General features: G+C 57.4%; 8 protein-coding genes across 8 annotated transcripts; 5 read left to right on the top strand and 3 right to left on the bottom strand.

Moving 5' to 3' along the window:
• Positions 1 to 319: 319 nt before the first annotated feature.
• Positions 320 to 2,505, bottom strand: QBC33DRAFT_598326 (FAD-binding domain-containing protein; the record flags this gene model as incomplete). Its single annotated transcript, XM_060431966.1, has 4 exons — positions 1,793 to 2,505; positions 1,440 to 1,661; positions 1,247 to 1,372; positions 320 to 1,171 (listed from the first exon to the last, which is right to left on the bottom strand). Exons 1-4 carry the CDS (start codon positions 2,042 to 2,044, stop codon positions 320 to 322), a joined length of 1,452 nt encoding a protein of 483 aa, XP_060279683.1. The 5' UTR covers positions 2,045 to 2,505.
• Positions 2,506 to 3,213: 708 nt separating this feature from the next.
• QBC33DRAFT_598317 (alpha/beta-hydrolase) lies at positions 3,214 to 5,594 on the bottom strand (the record flags this gene model as incomplete). The annotated part of the gene is made up of 3 exons (XM_060431965.1): positions 3,214 to 4,177; positions 4,241 to 5,399; positions 5,456 to 5,594. The coding sequence occupies 3 exons, from the start codon at positions 5,592 to 5,594 to the stop codon at positions 3,361 to 3,363; spliced, it is 2,115 nt and encodes a 704-aa protein (XP_060279682.1). The 3' UTR covers positions 3,214 to 3,360.
• An 880-nt stretch (positions 5,595 to 6,474) lies between these two features.
• QBC33DRAFT_549784 (cytochrome P450) lies at positions 6,475 to 8,650 on the bottom strand. The gene is made up of 2 exons (XM_060428996.1): positions 8,419 to 8,650; positions 6,475 to 8,350 (listed from the first exon to the last, which is right to left on the bottom strand). The coding sequence occupies exons 1-2, from the start codon at positions 8,615 to 8,617 to the stop codon at positions 6,894 to 6,896; spliced, it is 1,656 nt and encodes a 551-aa protein (XP_060279681.1). The 5' UTR covers positions 8,618 to 8,650; the 3' UTR covers positions 6,475 to 6,893.
• Positions 8,651 to 9,874: 1,224 nt separating this feature from the next.
• Positions 9,875 to 11,278, top strand: QBC33DRAFT_573372 (uncharacterized protein; the record flags this gene model as incomplete). Its single annotated transcript, XM_060430698.1, has 2 exons — positions 9,875 to 10,191; positions 10,259 to 11,278. 2 exons carry the CDS (start codon positions 9,875 to 9,877, stop codon positions 10,821 to 10,823), a joined length of 882 nt encoding a protein of 293 aa, XP_060279680.1. The 3' UTR covers positions 10,824 to 11,278.
• A 6-nt stretch (positions 11,279 to 11,284) lies between these two features.
• QBC33DRAFT_245256 (D-xylulose 5-phosphate/D-fructose 6-phosphate phosphoketolase) lies at positions 11,285 to 14,976 on the top strand. Its single transcript, XM_060422945.1, has 8 exons — positions 11,285 to 11,863; positions 11,926 to 12,000; positions 12,075 to 12,312; positions 12,399 to 12,551; positions 12,621 to 12,930; positions 12,997 to 13,761; positions 13,826 to 14,507; positions 14,567 to 14,976. Exons 1-8 carry the CDS (start codon positions 11,701 to 11,703, stop codon positions 14,599 to 14,601), a joined length of 2,421 nt encoding a protein of 806 aa, XP_060279679.1. The 5' UTR covers positions 11,285 to 11,700; the 3' UTR covers positions 14,602 to 14,976.
• A 1,227-nt stretch (positions 14,977 to 16,203) lies between these two features.
• On the top strand, positions 16,204 to 18,033 carry QBC33DRAFT_549773 (thiamine diphosphate-binding protein). The gene is made up of 2 exons (XM_060428995.1): positions 16,204 to 17,691; positions 17,746 to 18,033. The coding sequence occupies exons 1-2, from the start codon at positions 16,350 to 16,352 to the stop codon at positions 18,003 to 18,005; spliced, it is 1,602 nt and encodes a 533-aa protein (XP_060279678.1). The 5' UTR covers positions 16,204 to 16,349; the 3' UTR covers positions 18,006 to 18,033.
• An 870-nt stretch (positions 18,034 to 18,903) lies between these two features.
• Positions 18,904 to 19,830, top strand: QBC33DRAFT_518617 (cyclin-domain-containing protein; the record flags this gene model as incomplete). The annotated part of the gene is made up of 1 exon (XM_060426255.1): positions 18,904 to 19,830. The coding sequence occupies one exon, from the start codon at positions 18,904 to 18,906 to the stop codon at positions 19,828 to 19,830; it is 927 nt and encodes a 308-aa protein (XP_060279677.1).
• Positions 19,831 to 20,287: 457 nt separating this feature from the next.
• On the top strand, positions 20,288 to 22,370 carry QBC33DRAFT_549770 (peptidase M24, structural domain-containing protein). Its single transcript, XM_060428994.1, has 4 exons — positions 20,288 to 20,603; positions 20,687 to 21,716; positions 21,776 to 21,882; positions 21,959 to 22,370. Exons 1-4 carry the CDS (start codon positions 20,338 to 20,340, stop codon positions 22,056 to 22,058), a joined length of 1,503 nt encoding a protein of 500 aa, XP_060279676.1. The 5' UTR covers positions 20,288 to 20,337; the 3' UTR covers positions 22,059 to 22,370.
• The last annotated feature ends 609 nt before the right edge of the window (positions 22,371 to 22,979 follow it).

Genomic DNA, 22,979 nt, shown 5'->3' with positions numbered 1-22,979 from the left:
CGGAAATGCCGAAAGGTAAACAAAGAAAAAAAGGGGAATTATAGCAGATACGACACAGACAAGGTGCCAAAAACGGCCAGGCCGATTAGGCCGACGACGGCACTCCTCCCAGCGTCGAGTCTGGTAGTTGACGACTTGCTTGATGGCGACGCGCTTGGCGGTGGCGACGACTTGCTTGGTGGTGGGTTCCCACTGCGTAGCAGTTGTATTAGTTGAGGGATACAAAGATTAATCTAATCAATAGTGGTATCTACGCAATCGACTAAAACCATCGCAAACAAAATAGCAACAACAAACAATTACTTAATTTGCATTCCACTTACGCAGCAGAAGCAGGCCGAACACTCTGCGGGTTGCTGAACAGGTCGGCGGCATCCCACGTGCGCTTCACGAGCTCCAGCTGGGGCAAGTTGGAGCCCCAGTACTCCTGTGGCCCGTCGGTGAGGGCCGGGTCGACGTAGCCGGCGTAAGTGGTGTGCGGCGCAGCATCGGCGCCAACCGGCAGCGCCGCGAGGATGCGCGAGTGCACGCCCGCGAGGAAGTCCCGCGTCGCGCGCGGCAGCGGCGGGAAGCCGACGGCGTACGACTGGTAGAACATGAACTTGTCGCGGTGCGGGTACGCCGTGGCGTTGGCGGCCACGTCGTTGACGGCGCCGCCCGTCGCGTCGAAGATGACGAACCAGAGGAGCGTGCCCTTGGTGGCGCCGTCTATCCACTTGAAGAGGTCGCGGATCTGGGCCTCCGGGATGGCGTCCTCGGGCCGGAATGCGAGACTCTTGGAGTAGAAGGCCGTCGGAGTGTCGGTCAGGTAGAGGGCCTCGTTCTCGGCGTCCTGGACGAGGGAGGCGACCCAGTTGTTGATGGTGAGGCCCAGCTTGCCTCCCTTGGGCAGTTTGGCGGGGATGCCGGTTGCGTTGAACTCGGCTTGGGTGCCGTAGAAGGTTCCGGTGATGATGCAGCCGAGGGGTTCCATGATGAACTCGGTGCCAAACCGGCGATCGAGATCGGGATCCACCACGAGGTCCTGCCACGCCTTGAAGGATGGCACTATGTCGGCCTGGCTGCCAACAGTGATGGTGTAGGTGAACTGCACCACGCTGCCCGGCTCAGGGTGGGTCCTGACTACGAATTCGGTGATGATGCCGAACCCGGCTCCTGCTCCCTTCAGCGCCTGTTGAATGAGACCCTGTGTTAGTAAGATGCGTCTTGGAGAGAAGAGTGAGAAGAAGAGGCCAGAAGTCCCTACCCAGAAGAGGTCCGAGTTCTCGGTGCTGCTCGCGCGGCGAATGCTGCCGTCGGCAGTCACAACTTCGACCCCGACAACATGGTCGAGGCAAGAACCCCACATGCGCGACATGGGGCCGAGTCCACCCTGCAGATAGATCCCCTTGTCAGCGCGCCGAATGGACTCTGTGGACGGGGTTGGAAAAAGAACATACGATGGTGGCGTGGCCGCCGATGCCGACGCCGGGACACACACCGTGGGCAATGGCCCGGCCGCCCGCGCCGTGCAGCCTCTTGGTCACGTCGCCCAGGCGCGTGCCGGAGCCTATGGTTGCCTGCCAGGTCGTCTCGTTCATGCTGAAGCCCTGGAAGTTGACCATGTCGATCGCGATCTCGCCATTGGTGCCGCCGACGCCTGTAATCACATCCATTGTCAGCTGGTGGGGGACGGAGGATATAGAGGCTAGACCCTCGCAGGCTCCTCGGGACTGATCCCATACCGTAATTCCTATCGACCAGGTCAGCCTCGGTAGTTCTCTGCTCCGTTCTCGCGTCTGGGCTCCTTGACATACCCATACGAGTGCCCCCCGGATTTGGCCTGCACCTTCACATCGTTCGCCGCGGCGCACTTGACGATGCCGGCCACATCCTTCGCCGTATTGGGCCGGATAACAGCGACGGGAGTGACGGGGATGTCGAGATTGTAGGGCTTGACCCATGAAATCTGGTAGAGTGGGTCACTGGGGTAGCCAACGCACCCCGACCTGCCATTGCAGACGGCGTTCAGGCAGGTCTGAAGAGAGCTCCCCGAGTTGCCCATATTAAATTCGAGGCCTCCCTTGTTGATGCGCAGAAGAAGCTGGTGTAGGTCCGAGGAAGGAATGGAAGGGTAGATAACTACCTAACCAACATCTATGAAAGATGCATATGTTCCATGTTTGCGAGAAAGTCGATGTGGTGGTAGAAATGTGGGTGGGCACGCCCATATGAAAGATAAAAGCTGCACCGCGGTCAAGCTTGGGCAAGCGGCTGCCCACTTTGCAATTCCCAAGAATCGGCCAGTCATGAGCACTTTCGGCGTCACCAAGGAAGGCGCGGCGGGCAATCCTTGTACAAGGCCGTGGAGGCCCAGGCCTGTCAGCCACCCGTTTGGTGTGCAATGCCGGGCAGCCACTTTCCTCATCATCGCGTGCGCGGATGGTTCGCCTCTGGGGAAATGACAGTCCCAGCACCCCGTTACTACGCAGTAGCGCAGGTAGGGGCTTATAGCCAATCAGAGGCCACAACCGCAGCAACAGCACCTATAATCCCCTATAATGCAAGGGCTATGCAACACAAAATCGGCGATGCATGCCCGTTTGTCACCTGACGGGCCGCTTGTGGGGTGCATCAAAGTACGTCACCTGCGGCCTCCAGCCCACCTACCTCCATTCGCATGTCTCCCACTTCAGCTACGATCTACCTATAGCCACGTTTCTAACCCACGTCGAGTATTCAAGCCGTTATTGGTTGAACTACAGATTTGGAAGAATTACAATTACTATGCAGTACATGCGTCAGCCTGGCGATGCGGCGTACGCCTGGACATCTGTTTGGTTGGCGCACGGTCCACATACAATCCGCCAAGACAATGAAAGAAAGGGAAGGGATGAAGAAAAGGAGGTAAACCGGAAGAGTGAAATGTAACAGTGGTCCGAACTGATCCAAGACAGGAGAAGAAAACGAAACCATATTAGAGATACCTAGGTAGGGATGGATGGGTGCCAAGTTACATTGACATGGTGTACAGCCTAGAAACGATATTGGCAGCTGCCCAAGGGAGGATTTGGCGACTGCCACCATTGTGACCTCCGTGGTGGTTCGTTAAATGACCTCGTGCGTTTCCCATCCCACATCAGCCTTGATCTAGCACCCTTTTGTCGAACATTCACCACCGTGGGACGCCTCAACACTCATGTCAAGTGGCAGGGCACGTATCTACTCCACAGTATCAGGAAGGCCAGAAATGAGGGTTCTTCTTCTGAGATTTTGGACAGCTCGATGAGTCGGTTGCTTCTGGTACCTGATATCACCTCCCTGACCGAGTAGGCGGTAGAAGGCGCCTTTTCTTCATCTCTCTCCCTTCCCCTCCCCCCTTCACGACTCCAGAGAATCGAAAGCTAACCCCAGCGCCTCGCATTGGCTAACCTCAACAAAGCCCACCTGCGCGCCATTCCACTGCAGCAGCCTCAGCGTCGGCGCCTTCGGATCCACGGGCCTCCACGCCCCCGTCGCGTCCACCTGCGCGAGCGAATCCGTGTGGCCCCTGACGGCGAGGTACTCGCGGTCCGGGTTGGGGTCGCCGGCGCGGGCAAACGCCGACCAGTAGTCGACGACGAGCTGCATGAAGGCGAGATCGTTGCCGTCGCGGTCGGGCTGGCCGGCGCGCCGCTCGTTTGCGAACACGACGAGCTGCTCGCCCGCGTGGCACTTGTAGTACTCGGCGTCCGGGTCGCCGTTTGGGCGCGCGTCGGTCGCCGGCGCGTCGCACCACGTGCGCGTGTAGCCCGACGGGTTGTAGGTGCGGTTGAACTCGAAGGCGTACGTGGACGCGAAGGCGCCGTTGAGCGCGCCGGAGTAGGCCTTGGCCATGTCGAGGCACTTGAAGGCGCCGTCCGAGGCGATGCGCATCGACGCGTTGAAGACCTGCTCGGCCGTGGCGTTGTCGGGTCCCGCGGGGAAGAAGGGAGCGAGGTCGGCGCCCGAGGTGTAGTTGGACTCCAGGCTGAACATCGAGGCCACCTTGTTGGCGAAGTAGTCGGCGAACGCTTGGCCTTCCTCCGGGTAGTCGTCGACCAGCACGCCCGACTCGTCGCGGTTGAAGCCCGTCATGACGTCGACCTCAGCTGCGTACCCCGGCTTGCTAAGGTCAAGCTCGTGGTCGACGATGTAGGTTCCGTCCGTGACGACGGCGCTTTTTTTTCGGCTGGTTAGCAACGGCTCGATCTAGTTTGCTACGCAATCCAGCAAGACTTACTTGGCGTTGGTTGAAAGGTTAACCAGATCGAAGCCGCCAATCTTATCCAAGCAGGCAATGGCATCTGTGGCGTTCTGACACCCAGCCTGGGCGAGCACTTTCGTGGTTAGAGAGCTGTACACGTCCTCAAGCGAGGAGTACTGCGCCGGGGCGAACTGGCCGGAGATGGGGTAGCCAGTCGGGTCGGACTGCATGATAGCCCTGTGGAAAAGGCCCTTCGCCTTTGGCGAGGAGAGCATGAAGTGCGTCGACTGCGCGCCGGACGACTCGCCGAAGAGAGTCACCCTGCTCGCGTCGCCGCCGAAGTTGTGGATGTGCTCCTTGACCCACTCGAGCGCCGTCACCATGTCCGACACGCCGTAGTTGCCCGTGTGCACGCCATCGTTGAAGGCAAGGAAGCCGATGCTCCCGACACGGTAGTTCACCGACACCACCACGACGTCCCCGCGCGACGCCAGGTTCGTGCCGTCCGTGTTGGAGTTCTTGCCGGAGCCGCTCTGCAGCCCGCCGCCGTAGAGGTAAACCATGACCGGCCTCAGTCCCGTCTTCTTGTCGTCGTCCTTCGGAGCGAGATACGGGGTCCAGACGTTGAGGAACAGGCAGTCCTCGCTGCTCCCGGACCTGACTTCTCCGATCGGCTGGACGCAGTCTGCGCCCGCCTCGATGGCCGAGACTTCGGCAGGTTCGGCAAAGGACTTGACCTTGGAGTATGTGAAGCGGTCCGGCGTGTCGGCGAACCGGATGCCGCGGAACTTCCACGTGTGGTAGTCCCGGTAGCCGGTGAGCTGCACCTTGTCGACTAGCTGCTTGACCTGCCACGGCGCCGAGTTGTCGGCGAAGGACGAGTTCGAAACCGGCGCGCTCTGGGTGCAGAGCCCGGAAATCTTGCTTCCACACTCGACCTCCGACACCTCGCCGTTGGGATTGATAGCCCTGCAGGCACTGCCCTTCGGCTCCTTCTTTGCAACCCAGTACAGCTCGTCCTCACGAGCCAGGCCCTGGAAGACTTGGTACGCCAGGGAGACGTTCAGTGCAGCTCCGAAGTCTTGAATATCGGGGTTCCAGACTTTTTCGCCAAGAAGCTTACAGACGGTCTCTGTCGCGCTATACGTGTCCGGCTTGCTCACGAGAATTGCAGCCGAGCCATCATTCTCCGCGCCTGCAAGGGTATTAGTGGTGGTCGGTTGGTCTTCTTGTTTGAACTGCGACACTTACCATCGAGGAGATTCTGGGAAAGAATGGTGAGCCCGCCGTCGAGATAGGTCTGATTGCAGCTCGCCGCCACGCGGGGGAGATTCAAGACTGCAGCTAGCGCCGACAGCGACAGGAGCCGTTGGATGGCAGCGACAGACATGTTAAAGCTGGAGGCAATAGCCAGTCCGTCAACATGGCGAAGAAGAGAGGGAAGGGATTCTTGGCCCTTCCATCTCACGGTATATATACCGATGAGCCTGAGCCGAATGGTGGACTGTCCCAAATCTGCAAGGATATTTTTCTTTCATTTTTCTCCGACTTAGCTTCCGCGCCGCTCCTCTTCTTCCCCTCAAAACCCATATTAGCCGCTGCCCCTGCTCTTCCCGCCCCATCTTGTGCTGATCCTTTCGGGAGACGCAGGGGACTGCAGGTAAATTAAATACTACTGTACCTCGCGGGATAGGGCACTGTTTTCAATCTAAATCTGGTGCCGAAGGCGCACGTTCCTTCAGAATCAAACCCCCGTGCCGCCCACGGCTCCGATGACCCGGCCTCGGTCAGCCCTTCCTCACAAGGTTGTGGAGATATTACCCGTTCTGCTAGCGAGCGTCTCATAATCTCCGTTGTCAACAACAGAGACGTCGAGCCGTGGTTGTTTTTAAACTGGTTACAACAAGCTGGCGCGTATGTACTGTGTCCTTTGCCCCCCTCCCTGCTCCTTCTCTTGCCTCCCTTTTCGCGTTATTTCTTTGCGAACTGAATACGCCTCGTCCAATGTTCATAACACGAGGAATGCGAATCCTTGAATGTCTCCAAGGTAGCCCGGATTCCTTCGCGCCGGCGGAAATATTCTCGACTTCCTAGCCCCCTTGCAACGGGACTGCGGTTGGGAACCCCACTGGCCTGGCTTCATAGGTAGTTCATGAACCTATCTCTGATCTAGACCACCTTATTGCTGTTGAGTAGCGCGTCGTCTTCGAGGGGTTAGCAAAGTGAAGCGAGAGTTGCTTGACTTGTACTTTGCCTCGCTCTCTACACTATCCTCGGATTAACCCTTGAATTCACACCTCACCCTACTTACATTGTATTCATCTACATATGCATAACATACTTGAATAAACGGACCGCACCCTTGGAGAAGAGGATGTCGTTGAACACGTCTGCAGGGGTGCATTGCTCCGCAATCTGAACGGGCCATTGAAGCCCGAGACTATGGGATGGAATCAACCAAGGCAGTTTCTTGATATGCACGTCCGCGGCCACCAAAATCACCAGCCTCCAATCATGGTGGACCAGATAACCAAGAGGTAAGAGACCTTCATATTGGGATTATCACCTAAAAGTGAAGCAACAACGCCCGCCCCCTTATCCTGCCATATATGCATATCTTGCCACAGTCTCAAGAAGATCGCGAGGCCCAGGAAACGTTGTACGAACTGACCCAATCACAATAACCCCTTCAGAGCAAGGGGTCGTCATCCAGACTCTGCTGATAAGCCCTCTCAATCAGGTCAGCCTTCTCCTTGCTCCTGACCGTCAAGTCAAACGGGAACGTATTGGGGGCGACGTTGAAGCCAGCAGAGAAATCGTAGAAGGGCGGCACTATCTCGTTCCCCTCGGCGTCCCTGGCCCTGCGGATGTCGCACCCCCACGCGAGCATCGCGACCTGCAAGTTGGAGCTCCTCTCGGCGATGTTAATACCCTGGCAGATGCGCCGCCCGTTCCCAAAGGCCGTGAAGCCCTGCAGGTTCGGGTACTCCGTCAGAGGCTCTCGGTAGGTCGGGAAGGACGGATCGAGCCAGCGGTCGGGGTTGTAGACGTCCGGGTCCGGGTACAGCTCCGGGTCCCGGTGGATGGCCCACTGCACCGGGTGGACCGTCGTTCCGGCCTTGAGGAAGTAGCCCTCGTAGACGTCGTCGCGGGTCAGCTTGTGCGGGAACCCGCCCGCCGTGACGGGATAGAACCGCAGCGTCTCCTTGACGCAGGCGCGGACGGTGGGCAGGTCGGCCATGTCGTCGAAGGTGGGGAGCCTGTCGGGGCCGACGACGCGGTCCAGCTCGGCCTGCAGCTTGGCGAAGCATTCCGGGTAGCGCACCATGGCCAGGACGAAGGACATCATGGCCGAAGAGGTCGAGGTGGCGGCTGCGTCGAAGACAGAGGCGAACAGGTAGATGGCTATCCCATCCTCCAGGCCCCACTGCTCCTTTTTCTCGAGCCAGGTCCTCACCCACGACTTGTACGTCTTCCCGGCGTCCATGTCCCGCTTGGCGCGGTTCACCATATCGGTGAAGAAGGCCTCGTCCGTGCGCTGCCTCCCCTTCAGGTAGCGCTTCCATGGCGCCAGGAAGTCGGGGATGTACATCATGGCGGGGAAGATGTCGACCAGGTACGCGCCCGGCGAGCCCACCCTCTCGAGCTCGTGCACAATGTCAAGGATGGTGCGGGCGTCACTGTCGTGGCCCGAGGCCAGACGCTGGCCGTAGATGAGGCGCATGCCGATGCCGACACTGAAGCGCTCAAACATCGCCTGGTAGTCGGCGGGGTCGCGGATGATGTCGCGCAGCAGCCGCACGGCCTCGATGGTCTGCTCGGGCTGGTAGGCCGGGGCGACGGCCGACATGGTGACGTGGTGCATCAGGCGGCGGCACCGGCGCCACACGTCGCCGTAGGGCAGGAACAGCACGAAGCGGTCGTCGGAGAGGAGCTTGACCGACGCGATGGGCTGCGGCCGGTCGCTGTAGATGTTCCCGCGCTCGCGTAGCAGGTCGTTGGCCAACCGCTCTTTGCCTAGGAGGACATGCTCCTGGCCTGCAATGGTGATTCTCACGATGGGGCCATACTGTTGCAGCAGCTCATGGAATTTGAACCACGAGTGCTGGGGAGGTATGTCGAGGAGGTTTCCGATTACAAGTTTCCCTTCAAGTTGTCTGGTTTAGCATTCCTTCTGGACTTCACGACAGAATCTAGGATCGGTGGTGACAAACCTGGCGGGCCAGGTGGCAACTTTGTTCCTGGTGGTAGTGATTGCTTATTAGGTCGCAGTTGAAACAGCAAAACGGAAACCAGAATCGCGGCAGCAACTGCCGGCAGGTAGGGTGACACGAGAAACGCCATGGTGACACAGACAATATGTCGTGGTCGCAAATATTTGCTGTTCTTAAATAGTTGGTCCTTCCCCCTCATCAGAGGGCGGTAGGAAGGGGAAACTCGTTTTCTACCCCGCCTGCATGCAGGGAGAAGCTGGCCAAATCAGAGGCCATTGATTTGAAGGATCATAAATGACAGTCGCCGAATGGAGTCCGATACTGCAGGGTGCATGCTTGGCCATCCCGAATCGGTAGGCGGTCTCTCTGACGTGGCACTGAGTTTCCACAGGAGGAAAATCAGACGAGCAAACAGGAAGAGATCACCGCTGCTGACTGAATTCGGTATCTGTCAAGTTGCGGGCTTGGAATTCCAGGCTGACTCGGCAAAATTGGAATAATTGTGCGCATTAACTGCCCAAGAAAAGGGATAGGGATGACGATGAAGGCATTTCTAGTTTTCACCTTGTAATTAAAATGCAAGTGGGTGTCTATACCTTCACAATCCGGGCAATCTACCGTTGATCTATCTGCACGTGCGGGCCGTCCCGCAAACGCCCCCCCCCCCAAGCTTGGAACGACGTAGAATGACTCTTGACACCAACCTTAGGTATTTAAGCTTCACAACCTGACATGAGGCCATCAGACCGTTGACTTTGTCCTTCATCTCTCAAGAAACTCGGGTAGAAAGCTTTACCATCAACGCGGACGACATCAAGATGAGGGTGCTAGCCGCTCATTCTAGTATTTTCCCATTCTAATTCTTCTCATTCCTCTCTACCTTCTCCCTATGACACCAGAAATGAAACCAAGGTTAGATCATATTGCATACCTCCTCTGGATAATCATACCCAAGCTTGAAGGAAATGGAGGCAGTCAGTTGGACCACCTCAGCTAGTCTCTTCTTGCCCAAGAGGTCAATGAAAGATTCCTCCGCCACTAGAGTGAAGGCAGGCAGTGAAAATACACAGCGTAGGTAGACCACCATAGAAGTCTGGCCTTCTTCATTCTTTTCCTCCCTTTCCATCCTTGTATCTGTATTAAATATTTGTCCATAATCGGAAAACAGATGATGGCAAAGGTGATGGGAAAGTGAGAGAGGAAGTGAGAAAGCACCAGCGCTTACTACAGCACACATATAAATATTGGCCGTGACACTCTACTTCCCACCTCACCTTCTTCCTCTTACATAGGTAGGTATATGATATTTCCCTTATCAAATTCCTCTTAGATAGATGGTATTTCTCCGTTCTACCAATAACTTTGAAGCCCCGTCTGCTCCGAGTCGAGTCTCCCATATCTCTCTCCCCATCATCAGGCACGCCATCCATTACCAATCTAGCATCAAGAAAGGAAGATGCCTTCACAGCAGGTCAGGCCGCTAGAAGGCTGCTCTACCAACAGCATGCAACCTCCCGCCACCCCCCTACTGCCTGCCCTTCAACCTAGTTCATCTCCATCGCTCCGCACTCTCCCGCTTGAGATCGGCGTGAGCATTCATTGCAAAATCGACACACCCCGAGACCTTTTTGAAGCAATCCGATCATCTCCCACATTACTTTGCGCTTTCAACACTTCCCGGCACAGCATACTCAGCTCGGTCATTGTAAATGCCTTTGGAGACAGCCTCCACGACGCCCCTGGGCTGCTCTATGTTCTCAGGCTTGTGGAACGGTATGAGAAACCTAACCCCTCTTGAGCCTGCTTGAGAGACTTGGAGGCACTGACGTGGTTGCAACAGAGATGCCCATCCTACCGACCCATCCGCCGAGCTGGGAGAGAGCATCCGACCACTAGATTTTGTGGAAGGCCACTTGAACGAGGCCTTCGATTACAAGATGCCGGGCTGTCTTCGAGCGATTCTGCAGCTCTACAGTATACACCACAACATCGGCGCCTTCACCAGTGCCTTCGTCGCGTACGTCAACGACATGAGCAACGACTATATCGCCGGGCTCGCGGAACGCAGCGAAAACGAATTTGTGTGGCAATACTCACCGCGCCCTCGGGTCACCACCTCGTGGCTGACACGGACATTCCTCCTCTACAAGATATTTCACATGGTCGACGAGGAATTCAACTGCGCCGAGGTAACTCGCTGGCCTCAGCCCACCTGTCCCAGCCCAGAAGACAACGTCCCAGACATGGAGGACTGGCAACAGGCCCTGGTACGGCAGCTCCAATCCAGCCGCGAGGAGGGCCTTCACCTGTTCAATTTCAGGCACGGCACGTACGAGATAGTCCTGGAGTCCTTCCTCGGCCATTGTGATGGTGACTGCTGGGCCCTCGCCCTACGCCTGGACTAGTAGCGCCCGCACCATCTGCCACCTGCAGCGGGATAACCGGTCGGTTCAGCTCACCTGCACGACTGGCGCTTCAACCACGTGCTCGGCAAATTGTGGGGAGATCCTGGCCGGGGCTGGCATGAACTTTACCGGTTCGGTAGATGGATTGGGCCTGCCGGGCATAGATCCTTAATCTGGCCAGTCGTATAGATAGATGGGGCAGTTGAGCGCCTGGGCTGTTGGGGTGCCTTGCGGGAGAGACACAACAAACATTTAGGTTCCATTGACAACGATAATCATTTCGCATGCGGCGGATTGTCCCATGGCTGTGCATCACATCCAGTGATCTACAATCAATATGCATTACTGCCGCTGTCCAGGTGCTCCCAAGGTGCCTATAATAAAAATCATGTTGCGGCCCATAGGAGGTTTACACCAGGAGAGGACATACACGCATCAGTGCTGCCACTTTTCCCATCGTGTTCGAAGAGTGATCTACTTCCAGTAGCACTCCGAATCATCGTGATGTAATTCTCAACAGAAGTGCAACCCACCTGTTGGCAGGTGTTAGCCAGGCACGCACTGGAGCTTCACCAAGCTGCAACACCAAACTACGTCATAGATATATCATCCAACCTCGACCAGCTTGAATACTCGCCAAAATAATTCCAAAGCCGGTAGAAGTTATCGAGATGGCATTATGTAGGTAATAAACCCTCGGTTTTCTTCAATAATTATTTTTACTGGCAGCCACCAGAACCGAGAACATTTGAGCCATCTCCATCCGCGCCATTGATTCATCCCACTCACAGTCATATCATATCCTCAACGGAACTAATTGCTACCCTTGAGCAAGGCCCACCTCCCATTCCCAGTCCGTCCCCCCGGTCTACCCACGATGCCAGGCGAGCAGATTGACCGCCCCAACCCCCCACCGTTGCCGTCGCATCTGCCCGACAACGTGCTGGAGTTGGCGGTGCGGCTCGAACGCAAGCCCCTGCCGGACGACGTCCGAGATGGCCTCCGCGCATTCCAGCGGGCGGCCTGCTACATCGCCGCCGGTGAGATCATTGAGCCCTCTTCGTCGTGTTAGAAGGGCCCCATGACTGATGTGCCCTGGCAGCGATGATATTCCTCCGAGACAACGTCCTGCTCGAGTCCGAACTTCGGCTCGACCATGTCAAACCTCGACTGCTCGGTGTGTTCTGTTCCTATGCCTCGCTTCAGGATGTGGTACCAGATCATGAATGGAACTAACGTCGCAACTCCAAGGTCACTGGGGTACGTGTCCCGGCCTCATCCTGGTCTGGTCGCACCTGGATCTCTTGATCCGCAACCACGATCTGGACATGATCTACGTCATTGGTCCCGGGCACGGAGCACCTGCCGCCCTCGCCGCGCTGTGGCTGGAGGGCTCGCTGGAGCGATTCTACCCCGGAGAGTATGATCGCAACTCCACTGGGTTGCGGAACCTGATCACGAGATTCTCTGTTCCTGGGGGATTTCCGAGGTTCGTGTGCCCAACTATTGGCTCTGTGCTGCCTGGGCGATTGAAGGCTTAGTTGGGGCCGTGCTGACATCTACCTACCTGGCCAGCCATATAAATGCCGAGACGCCTGGCGCAATCCATGAGGGCGGCGAGCTGGGCTACGCCCTTGCCGTCTCCTTCGGGGCGGTCATGGACAAACCGGACCTGATTGTCACCTGTGTGGTCGGTGACGGCGAGGCCGAGACGGGGCCAACCGCGACGTGAGAACTGACTAAGCCTTCTAGCAGGCATGTTTTGAGCATACCTGGACTGACAGCGTGTTTCTGCAGGGCGTGGCACGCAATCAAGTACTTGGACCCCAAGGAATCCGGCGCCGTCATACCGATCCTACACGCCAACGGTTTCAAGATCAGCGAGCGCACCATCTTCGGGTGCATGGATGACAAGGAGATCGTGTGTCTGTTCACCGGTTACGGCTATCAGGTTCGCATAGTAGAAGACTTGGATCATATCAACGATGACGTACACAACGCCCTGGAGTGGGCGTTGGCCGAGATCAAGAAGATACAGGGCGCCGCGCGGGCGGGGAAGCCGATCGTGAAGCCTCGGTGGCCGATGATAGTGTTGAGAACACCAAAGGTGGGTGAAATTCGCATACCCCGTTTTAACCTTTTTCCCAGAGAAAAGGTGTTGACCAGCAGGCAGGGGTGGACAGGGCCAAAGAAGGTGGATGGCAAATTTATCGAGGGGTCGTTCCGCTCTCACCAGGTCCCATTGCCGAAGGCCAACAGCGATGAGGCTCAGTTGGGGGAATTAAAGGAGTGGCTATCTCATTACCATATCCATGAACTACTCGAGGACGGCAAGCCGAAGGAAGCGGTGCTGAGTGTTCTGCCCGGAGATAAGACAAAGATGCTTGGCCAACTGAAGGAGACCTACGACCCGTACATTGGACTGAAGACGGTCGACTGGGAAGGCTACGCCGTCGAGAAAGGGACAGACCAGAGCTGCATGAAAGTGACAGGCAACTACCTCGACAAGGTCTTCCAGGCGAACCCCTCAACAATCAGGCTCTTCTGCCCCGACGAACTGGAGAGTAACAAGCTGGACGCCATACTGGAGCACACGCAGCGCAACTTCCAATGGGACGAGTACTCGCGAGCAAACGGCGGGCGGGTGATCGAGGTGCTATCCGAGCATGACTGCCAGGGCTTCATGCAGGGCTATACCCTGACCGGTCGCACCGCTCTGTTCCCGAGCTATGAGTCTTTCCTGGGTATCATACATACCATGATGGTGCAGTACTCCAAGTTCGTCAAGATTGCACGCGAGGTCCCGTGGCGAGGAGATCTGAGCTCCATCAACTACATCGAGACCAGCACGTGGGCGAGGCAGGAGCACAACGGGTTTTCCCACCAGAACCCGTCTTTCATCGGGGCCGTCCTGAATGTCAAGGCCGAGTCTGCTCGGGTAAGTCGTCGGAAAACGAAGGAATTCGAAATTCGGTGCTGATGATATTTTGCAACGTTTCCAGGTCTACCTCCCGCCCGACGCCAACTGCTTCCTCAGCACCATCAACCACTGCCTCCGATCAAAGAACTACACCAACCTGGTCATCGGCTCCAAGCAGCCCACGGCCGTGTACCTCTCGCCCTCAGAAGCAGCCGAGCACTGCCGCCAGGGCGCCAGCATCTGGCATTTTGCCTCCTCTGAGGACGAGAAGACCGACCCGGACGTGGTGCTCGTGGGTATTGGCGTCGAGGTCAACTTCGAGGTGGTCAAGGCGGCGGAGCTGCTGCGGACGCTGTGCCCGGCGCTGCGGGTGCGCGTCATCAACGTCACGGACCTGATGATTCTGGCCCCGGAGTCGAGGCACCCGCATGCCCTGAGCCGGGCGCGCTTCCGCGAGATGTTTACCGCCGACAGGCCCATTCTGTTCAACTACCACGGCTATGCGACGGAGCTGCAGGGCTTGCTGTTCGGCCGCCCCGAGGTGGAACGGATGAGCGTCGAGGGGTACCGTGAGGAAGGGACGACGACGACGCCCTTTGACATGATGCTCGTGAACTGCGTGAGCCGGTTCGACGTGGTTGCGAGGGCGCTTAGGGCTGGGGCGAAGAACAACGAAGAGGTCCGGGGGAAGCTGGATGGGTTGCTTAAGGAGGTTGATAAGCGGGTGCGGGAGGTGCGGGACTACATCACGAGTCACGGGAAAGGTGAGCTGCCGTTTCGTTTCTTGTGCCGTGAAACGGTGAAGCTAACAAATGGTCACAAGATCCTGATGATATGTACAAGATGCCGCAGTTCTGAGTTCCCATTGGCTGTCGGATTTGGGTTCAAGGATGGACTCGACGTCTGGTTACGGCTTGATAGACTCGCGGTTGATACGTATGTCGTCAATCCAAGTAGCCAGGAATCTGCCGCCTCGAATGCCTCTTGCCGTCTTCAAGGTGGCCTTCGAATTGAGGCCCCAAATTGCAAACAAAGGTCCAACATGATCATCACCATATTTATCTAAATCGGTCAAGTGTTGAGGCAGCTTGTCGTACCTGGTAGTAGCGCCGTTACCCCGCATCAATGTGACCAGGCGGGGCACGGCAATCGACGGCATAAGCCCATAGTTGCGTCTCGAACGAGTGCGGAGGCCAAGCCTTTGGTGACGTTTGGGCGGTAAACTTGTGAGAAGTCCCGTCTCCTGTAAGTACCTTGCGCAGCAACGGGTAGGAACAGAAATGGCCAAAACGAGGCCTTCTGTTCGCTGGGAGATAAGTGGTGGGCCGCCCGCGACTCCCGCCTTGGGAGGCTGAACGCCGAGCCGGTAGAGACGTCCTCTTGACCCCCGACACGGCAGTTCTATCAGGCGAGGGAGCAGGGAAAACTGAAAACCACCGTCCAAAATGCGAGGTACAAACGGCGCTGCGGGACGGTATCTTGGACGGAACGTCGTACGGAATGCCGCATTGTAACCTAGAACATGCAAGGGCCGAATTACTCTGATATAAAAGGGTAAGGTACGGAGGGGGTCCTTTGTTACGTCGTTGTTTTCCCTTTTACTTCCATCCTGTCCGTTCCCATCAAACTCTCTGTTCCTCCCCCAACATTTTCTCATCTTTCCAAGTCGTACCCTTGATGCTGCCTACATAAGGAGTGAGAACGGAAAAGGCACCAAGGGCAATTGCACCAAAAGTAGGCTCTCGTTCTGGGCCAGGCTTAAAAGTGAGCTTGCTCATTGGACAGTCCCGTCGTATCATACATCGACCCGATATGCTGCGACTGGCAACCCCGCCCCGACGACTATTGGAGAGAGCAGCCGCCAACGTCTGCCGACGAGGGCCAACTTCGACGACGACACCGCAGCCCCACCGCCGCCGCTATCTTCTTGCTCATTCCCGGGGCCTTGCTGGGATCACACGGATCGCACCTGCTGCTGCCGGTACCACTGCAAGAAGCAGGGGTAACGCTAATGAATCCCGTTGTGATCACTCCTCTTGGCCTTCTCCACAGGTAGCGGGGTAATTATGCCCCCATTCTTTTCTTATTTTTTTAAACCTGGGGATGGGGGAGCATTCTTTAAGATAGCTTCGAAACCCCACAATGATGAATTGAGTTGTAATCTGGAACCAAGGGAGAGCTGCTGCCACGAATAGCTTCCTTCCATCTACGCCCACAGTAATACTAATACCGTTTTTTACCCAACTAGACCACGCACACCCGGATCAAGCAGGCTCTTCTCCAAAACTTCGCCCAAGATGTATACAACATCCTTCGCCTTCTTCGAGGCCCTCCAGGAGGCCGGGGTAACCCATTGCTTCGTCAACCTCGGCTCGGACCATCCCAGTATCATCGAGGCCATGGTAAAAGGGCAGCGCGAGAAGAAGGAGAACTTCCCGCGCATCATTACCTGCCCCAATGAGGTGAGTTGAGCTGGCACTCATTATCGCCCGGTGTTCTCTGAATTGTGTGTGCATGGGGGCAAAAAGGAGAGGGAAGCGAGTTGTGTTCAAACGAGTTGTGTTCAAACAGGCCTGAAAGCTTACAAGAAAACCCCCGAAATCTAGATGGTCGCCATGTCGATGGCCGACGGCTACGCCCGACTGACCGGCAAGCCGCAATGCGTCATCGTACACGTCGACGTCGGCACCCAGGGCCTGGGCGCCGCCGTACACAACGCCTCGGCGGGCCGCGCGCCAATCCTCCTCTTCGCCGGCCTCTCGCCATTCACGCAGGAGGGCGAGATGCGTGGCTCGCGCACCGAGTACATCCACTGGATCCAGGACGTACCCGACCAGAAGCAGATCGTCTCACAGTACTGCCGCTACTCCGCCGAGCTCAAGACGGGCGTCAACGTCAAGCAGATGGTCAACCGCGCGCTGCAGTTTGCCCGCTCAGCACCCCAGGGCCCGGTCTACCTGTGCGGCGCCCGCGAGGTGATGGAGACCGACATCGAGCCGTACTCGCTGCGCCAGGAGGTCTGGGAGCCCATCCAGCTCGGCGGCCTCCCCGCGCCGGCCATTAAAACCATTGCCGACGCGCTGGCTGGTGCCAAGGAGCCGCTGCTAATCACGGGCTACGCAGGCCGGAACCACGCGGTGGCGCCGGCGCTGGTCGAGCTGGCCAACACGGTCAAGGGGCTGCGCGTGCTGGACACGGGCGGCAGCGACATGTGCTTCCCCGCCGATCACCCGGCCTGGTTGGGCCTGCGGTTCGGCTCGGAGCAGTACATCAAGACAGCCGACGTCATCGTCGTCGTGGACTGTGACGTTCCGTGGGTCCCGACCTTGTGCAAGCCGAGGGCCGACGCCAAGATCTTCCATATCGACGTCGATCCTCTGAAGCAAATGATGCCGGTGTTCTACCTGGACGCCCTTGCCAGGTATCGCGCCGACGCCTTGACATCGATCGAGCAGCTGACGGCGCATCTCAAGAGCGACGAAGGGTTGAAGGCAAAGCTTGTGGGTGGGGACCGGGAGAAGATGTGGGGTACTGTCGTGGCATCCCACAAGGAGAGGCTTGAGGCCATTGCGGCCAAGGCGCAGCCACTAGAGGGCGGGGCTTTTGGGACTGGGTATCTCTGCGGGAGGCTGAGGGACCTGTGCCCGAAGGACACGATCTGGGCCATCGAGGCAGTGACCAATACCGCATTCGTGCATGACAACCTGCAGCCCTCCCTGCCTGGGCAATGGATCAACTGCGGCGGTGGCGGTCTCGGGTGGTCCGGCGGCGGCACGCTGGGCATTAAGCTGGCCACTGATTACGAGAGCAAGCTAAAGGGAGAGAAGGGCAAGTTCGTCGTGCAGATCGTTGGTGACGGTACATATCTCTTCTCGGTTCCAGGCAGTGTGTATTGGATCTCGAGGCGGTACAATATTCCCATCTTGACGATTGTCCTGAACAACAAAGGTAGGATTCACTTTGAAGTACGCATATGCGCCCCATGGCTGACCTATTAAACAGGTTGGAACGCGCCCCGGAAGTCGCTCCTCCTCGTCCATCCGGACGGAATGGGGTCCACGGCGACAAACGAGGAGATCAACATCTCGTTCGATCCCGTGCCCGACTACGCCGGCATTGCGAAGGCGGCGGCTGGTGGAGACCTGTTCGCGGCGAGGGTGGAGAAGACGGATGACCTCGACAGGGTCCTGAAAGAGGCGATCGAGGCCGTCCAGGGGGGCCAGACGGCCGTGGTTGACTGCAAGGTTGCCATGAACTGCTAGTCTTGAGACCCAAGACGAGGGGTGGGGGGTAGTGTTGGGGGGGGGGGGGGGGGTGAGAAGAGGGGGACTCCCTGGACGGGAGACTGCCGAAGTAATCGGCTCTGATTGCAATGTATGGGTTTATAGGCAGAACTTAAAGTCAAGGCCCATTACACAGCTACGTACATATATGCTTTGGTAAGGACGGGAGCATTGGGGGGGAAGGTGTCCAACTTCCATGAGTTCTTCCCAGAAATGCGAGAAAGTCGGACTAACCGCTTCTGGAACATTGAAGAGTCGCTGACCAGCCAGTCGGATATCTTGCCTACCCGCAATATAGGACCCTTGCCCGATCACCCCCACAATTCCCCTTCATGTTCCCCCTACTTGGCGCTCAAATCCGGGCGTTGGTCTGGAACGTTGCACCCTGGACCGGGTCTAGACCGCCAGCTCCTTTCCCAATATCTACCTGCCTGCCTTCCTTCCTCTCTTCCCCTCGAATGTGCTTTCCCGATCTGTCTTTTAGCTCCTTGGATCTGCCATGCTGTGAAGACAGCTGTTGCTGGTGCCCACCCTTATATATTCGGAGGGTTTCGAGTCACCCCACCATGGCAAATTTTCTCCTCCATTCACTGCCAACTGGCAACCGTCTAGGCCAGACAAAACCTAACAACTTTTGGACCGAGGAACAGGCGATTATGTGTCCCGTGGTGTCTTTTCATTGAGGAGTCGTCCTGGTTAGTCTGGCTAGGGCGTATGCCGACTGCTTCCAGTCGGCATACGAGGGCACGGGAACAACCAAAATTGATCGGACTGCATGCGGACGGTTGGAAATACAAACACCGTGGGTTTCGCGGTGGGCAACACGCAGTTCTTGAAACCCCCAAGTTGGCCGTCCCGGGCGCACGGCAGAACTCGAATGTCGGATCAACAGCATGTCGCCCCGTCAGCGTCCCCGCGACAAACCACACCTCCGTGGCCCGACAGCCGGATCGATAGCCTATTCAAAGTGACGCCACGAGAGGCACTAGACCTTCTCAGCGCCGGCATCGAGGTCCTTGTGGGAATGGCGGGAGATGTGCCACCTCCACCGCCGCCGCCCCCCACGACTCCTCCCCCCGTGCCACAGACGCCACAGATACAGCCCAAGATGGAGAGCAGAGTACAGACCCGCGCGGAGAAACACCGAGCCGAACTGGCGGCCGCAGGAATCCTAGACTCGCCGCTCCTCGGAGAGCGACCTACGCGCCGGCCATCTAACTACCGTTCCGCGCTGGACTCAATATCCGCTCCCACCCCGGAACCCATCGATGGCGTCTACCTGCGCGACCGGAACCGACCCCAGCCAGGGCCAAGCTCCGAGCCACAGCAACAGAAACAGCAGCAGGAGCAGGAGCCGGCTCCTCCCGAGCCGCGCATCGTCGTAAGCGGCGACCCCCGACAGCCCGACGAGCAACGCCGCTCCATCATGCGCAAGTTCGCGACCGTGCGCGCACCGCCCATCTCGGTGACCCAGTACCTGGGCCTCATCCACGAGATGTGTCCGATGAGCACGGGGGTCTACCTGGCGGCGAGCCTGTACCTGCGGCGGATGGCGGCCGGTGGCGTGGGGTTGGTCACGGCGCACAACGCGCACCGGCTTGTGCTGGCGGCGCTGAGGGTGGCGTCCAAGGCGCTCGAGGACGGCCCCCACAAGCACAAGCTGGTCGCGGCCGCCGGCGGCGTCGGGGCTGCTGAGCTGGCGTGGCTGGAGGTCGGGTTCTGTCTTTTGACGAGGTTCGAGCTGCTCGTCCGGGACCGGGAGCTCATGGAGGAGTGCGAGCTGCTGAGGGGTGCGGGTTGCTAGAGGAGCGGGCTAGACCTGGACAGCCTGGAGGGGCGCCTTTGGCATGATGGCCGCCTTCATCCCTTCTGGCCTTGAATTAGAGGAGAGAATACGCTACGGATGGAGTTGGTAACTGCGAGTTTTGAAGGCATGGTTTGGCATTTTTGATACACAGCGTTTCATTCAGCATTGCACAGCATCTTTAGAGCGTTGGTTGGCGGTGTATTGGGGGCACACATATCTGAAGGGATGCATTATAGGCACTGCGCCCTTCAAATGACATGACATTTTGGTGTTTGTCTTCGAAACGTTCTGATTTCTCAGCGATCAAACCAGCATCCAATGTTTTCCAGTGCAAATCATTGCAAACTCTACCGAAAATTCCGGGTACTAACGGTCCCGCGCTGCGCGACGGTTAGTAACGGTTGGCCGTTTTTAGGTAACCCCACTCTGTACGACGTAAGCCGTTGCCCCGCACCATCAAACAAGCTTCCCAATGTGCTGCGCACGATTGGGGGTAGGTAAATTATGCCATCCCTCTCCTCCTTCAGTTTGCCGATTCGCTTCATTCGCTTCAATCGTGTCTATTCTACGACTCTGAGATCCTTTAGCAAGCTTCCTTCTCGCACAATGGACTACAACTCGATCCTCCAAGGCAAATACCCGGCCAAGCAACACGTCAAGCGCGTCGTTGACTACATCCGGTCGAAAGTCCCCGATGCCTCCGGCGTGTTGTACCTTGAGGGTCGCATGACGAAGTTGCTGGAGGACAATGACGAGCCTGAACACTTCCGGTAGGACACCCGATGGTTCCCCCCTAGCCTGCATTCCCAAGTATGATCAGCAGCGTTGCTGACCTCTCCGTGGCCCCCTCTAGCCAGCGGCGATTCTTCTACTACCTCACGGGCGTCCCCCTTGCCGACTGCCATCTGATTCACGAAATCGAGACAGCCAAGTCAACCCTCTTCATTCCTCCTGTCGACCCGGAGACCGTGATCTGGTCCGGCCTCCCGCTCTCGGCCGAGGAGGCCAAGGAGAAGTTCGACGTCGACGAGGTAAAGTACACGACCGAGGTGAACGCCACGCTCGCGCACGTGGGCGCCTCGCTATCGTCCGCTTCCTCCGGGCACAAGAGCAAGGTGTTCGCCATCGCGGACCAGGTGTCCGACCACGTCACATTCCTCGAGTTCGACGACAAGGACTTCAAGGTGCTGAAGGAGGCGATCGAGACCTGCCGGGTGGTCAAGGACGAGTACGAGCTCGCGCTCATGGCCAAGGCCAGCGCCATCAGCAGCGGGGCGCACCAGGCGGCCATGGAGCAGGTCCGCCGGGTCGGCAACGAGACGGAGCTCGAGGCTGTCGTACTGGCGGCGTTCGTCGCGGCGGGGGCCAAGGAGCAGGCATACCACTCCATCGTGGCCAGCGGCCGCGCCGCCGCGACGCTGCACTACGTCGCCAACGACGCGCCCCTGGCAGGAAAGCTCAACCTGCTCCTGGACGCCGGCGCCGAGTGGAACTGCTACGCCGCCGACATCACCCGCACGTTCCCCGTGTCGGGCAAGTTCAGCCCCGAGTCGCGCGGCGTGTATGACGTGGTGCTGCGCATGCAGAGCGAGTGCATCGCCGCGCTGAAGGACGGCGTCCTGTGGGACGACGTCCACCTGCTGGCGCACAAGGTCGCCATCGACGGCTTGCTCGCGCTGGGGATCCTCAAGGGGGACAAGGAGGAGATCCTCCGGAGCAGGACCAGCGTCGCCTTCTTCCCGCACGGCCTGGGCCACTACCTCGGCATGGATACGCACGACACGGGCGGGAACCCCAACTATGCCGATACGGACCCCATGTTCAGGTACCTCCGTGTGAGGGGGGCGCTGCCTGCTGGGAGCGTCATTACCGTTGAGCCTGGTGTAGGAAAACTCCCTTTCCATTTTAGTTCCCTACGGCCCTGCTGACCTCTGGGTGCCAGATCTACTTCTGCAACTTCATCATCGAGCCGTACCTGAAGGATCCGGTGCACTCCAAGTACATCGACGCCGAGGTGCTGGAGAAATACTGGGATGTCGGCGGAGTTCGGTATGTGACATGACTCCAACCCCCAAGCTTTGCTGGTGACAGTGAGAGTTCAACTGACCATTTTTTGCTCCCGCAGAATTGAGGATAATCTTGTCATCACCAAGGACGGGTCTATAAATCTGACAACGGTGGTCAAGGATCCGGACGAGATCGAGAAGATAATTACGTCTGCCTGAGGGAATCCATGGGCAACGGATCTGTAACGATGGCAAGGCTTGAATTAGCCGCGTGTGGGGGAATAGTTGTCTTGTGAAACCGTAGAAGGGAATTACCCCCAGCCCTTGCTACCACGGGAGACGGATATCTGTTCATGTAAACCAGACTATCGTCCTCTAAGTAGGGATGGAAAGAATTTGACATGTTACCTCCTCTAGCTACCTTTCCGGAGGTCCGTCCTCTATCATATAAATCACAGGCCGTTAATGAGCTAAACAGACGGTTAGATACTTGGACAAGTCGAACTTTATTTTGTTTTGATTATCTTCCAGGGGAATCTCAACGCAGCAGTAGTTCCGCCATCTGCATCAGAGACGATCACTTGGTGAGCCCAAGAAGCAGAGGGTAGGGTCAGGGTCCAAGGATGCTGTAGGGACTCTCCTTCTAACACCAATGGTGAATACAAGGGGGATACTATGTGGGGACCAGGCGGACTGCCGGAGGTGACCTTGAGCAGGTGCACATTCACTAGGTAGGAAGACGAAGACCAAAACAAAGGGCACATTTTGCAAGGAAGTAACAGCAGTGAAGAAGTTGTCTGACCGTGGGTTATAAATAAAGCAAAGTCCCCCAGCGAGTTTCTTCCGACGAGGCTTTCTTGCAAAACATCGCATATCGCGTCCTGCACTTGAGCGGTCGCCTGCCCTCCTTCTTGCGATAAATCTCTCGCAGTACATCTCTCGGCATCACGACGCAAAGAAGACTTCTAGAGCCAGAAACTGTCAAGATGGACAACAAATCTAGCACCAAAGCAGGTCCCGTCCCCCAGGGCCCGATGAATGGTATGAACTCCTCCAAGCCTGCCGACAAGGCGACAATTTGAACAAGTACAGTATCTGAAAGTAAATGTACCTGACTGACAAATCTGCCTTGAATAGCTC

Source organism: Phialemonium atrogriseum (genome assembly GCF_030411735.1).
Source record: "Phialemonium atrogriseum strain 8032-3 unplaced genomic scaffold QBC33scaffold_31, whole genome shotgun sequence".
NCBI lineage: Eukaryota > Fungi > Ascomycota > Sordariomycetes > Cephalothecales > Cephalothecaceae > Phialemonium > Phialemonium atrogriseum.
This window is presented reverse-complemented; position numbering and strand designations above follow the sequence as displayed.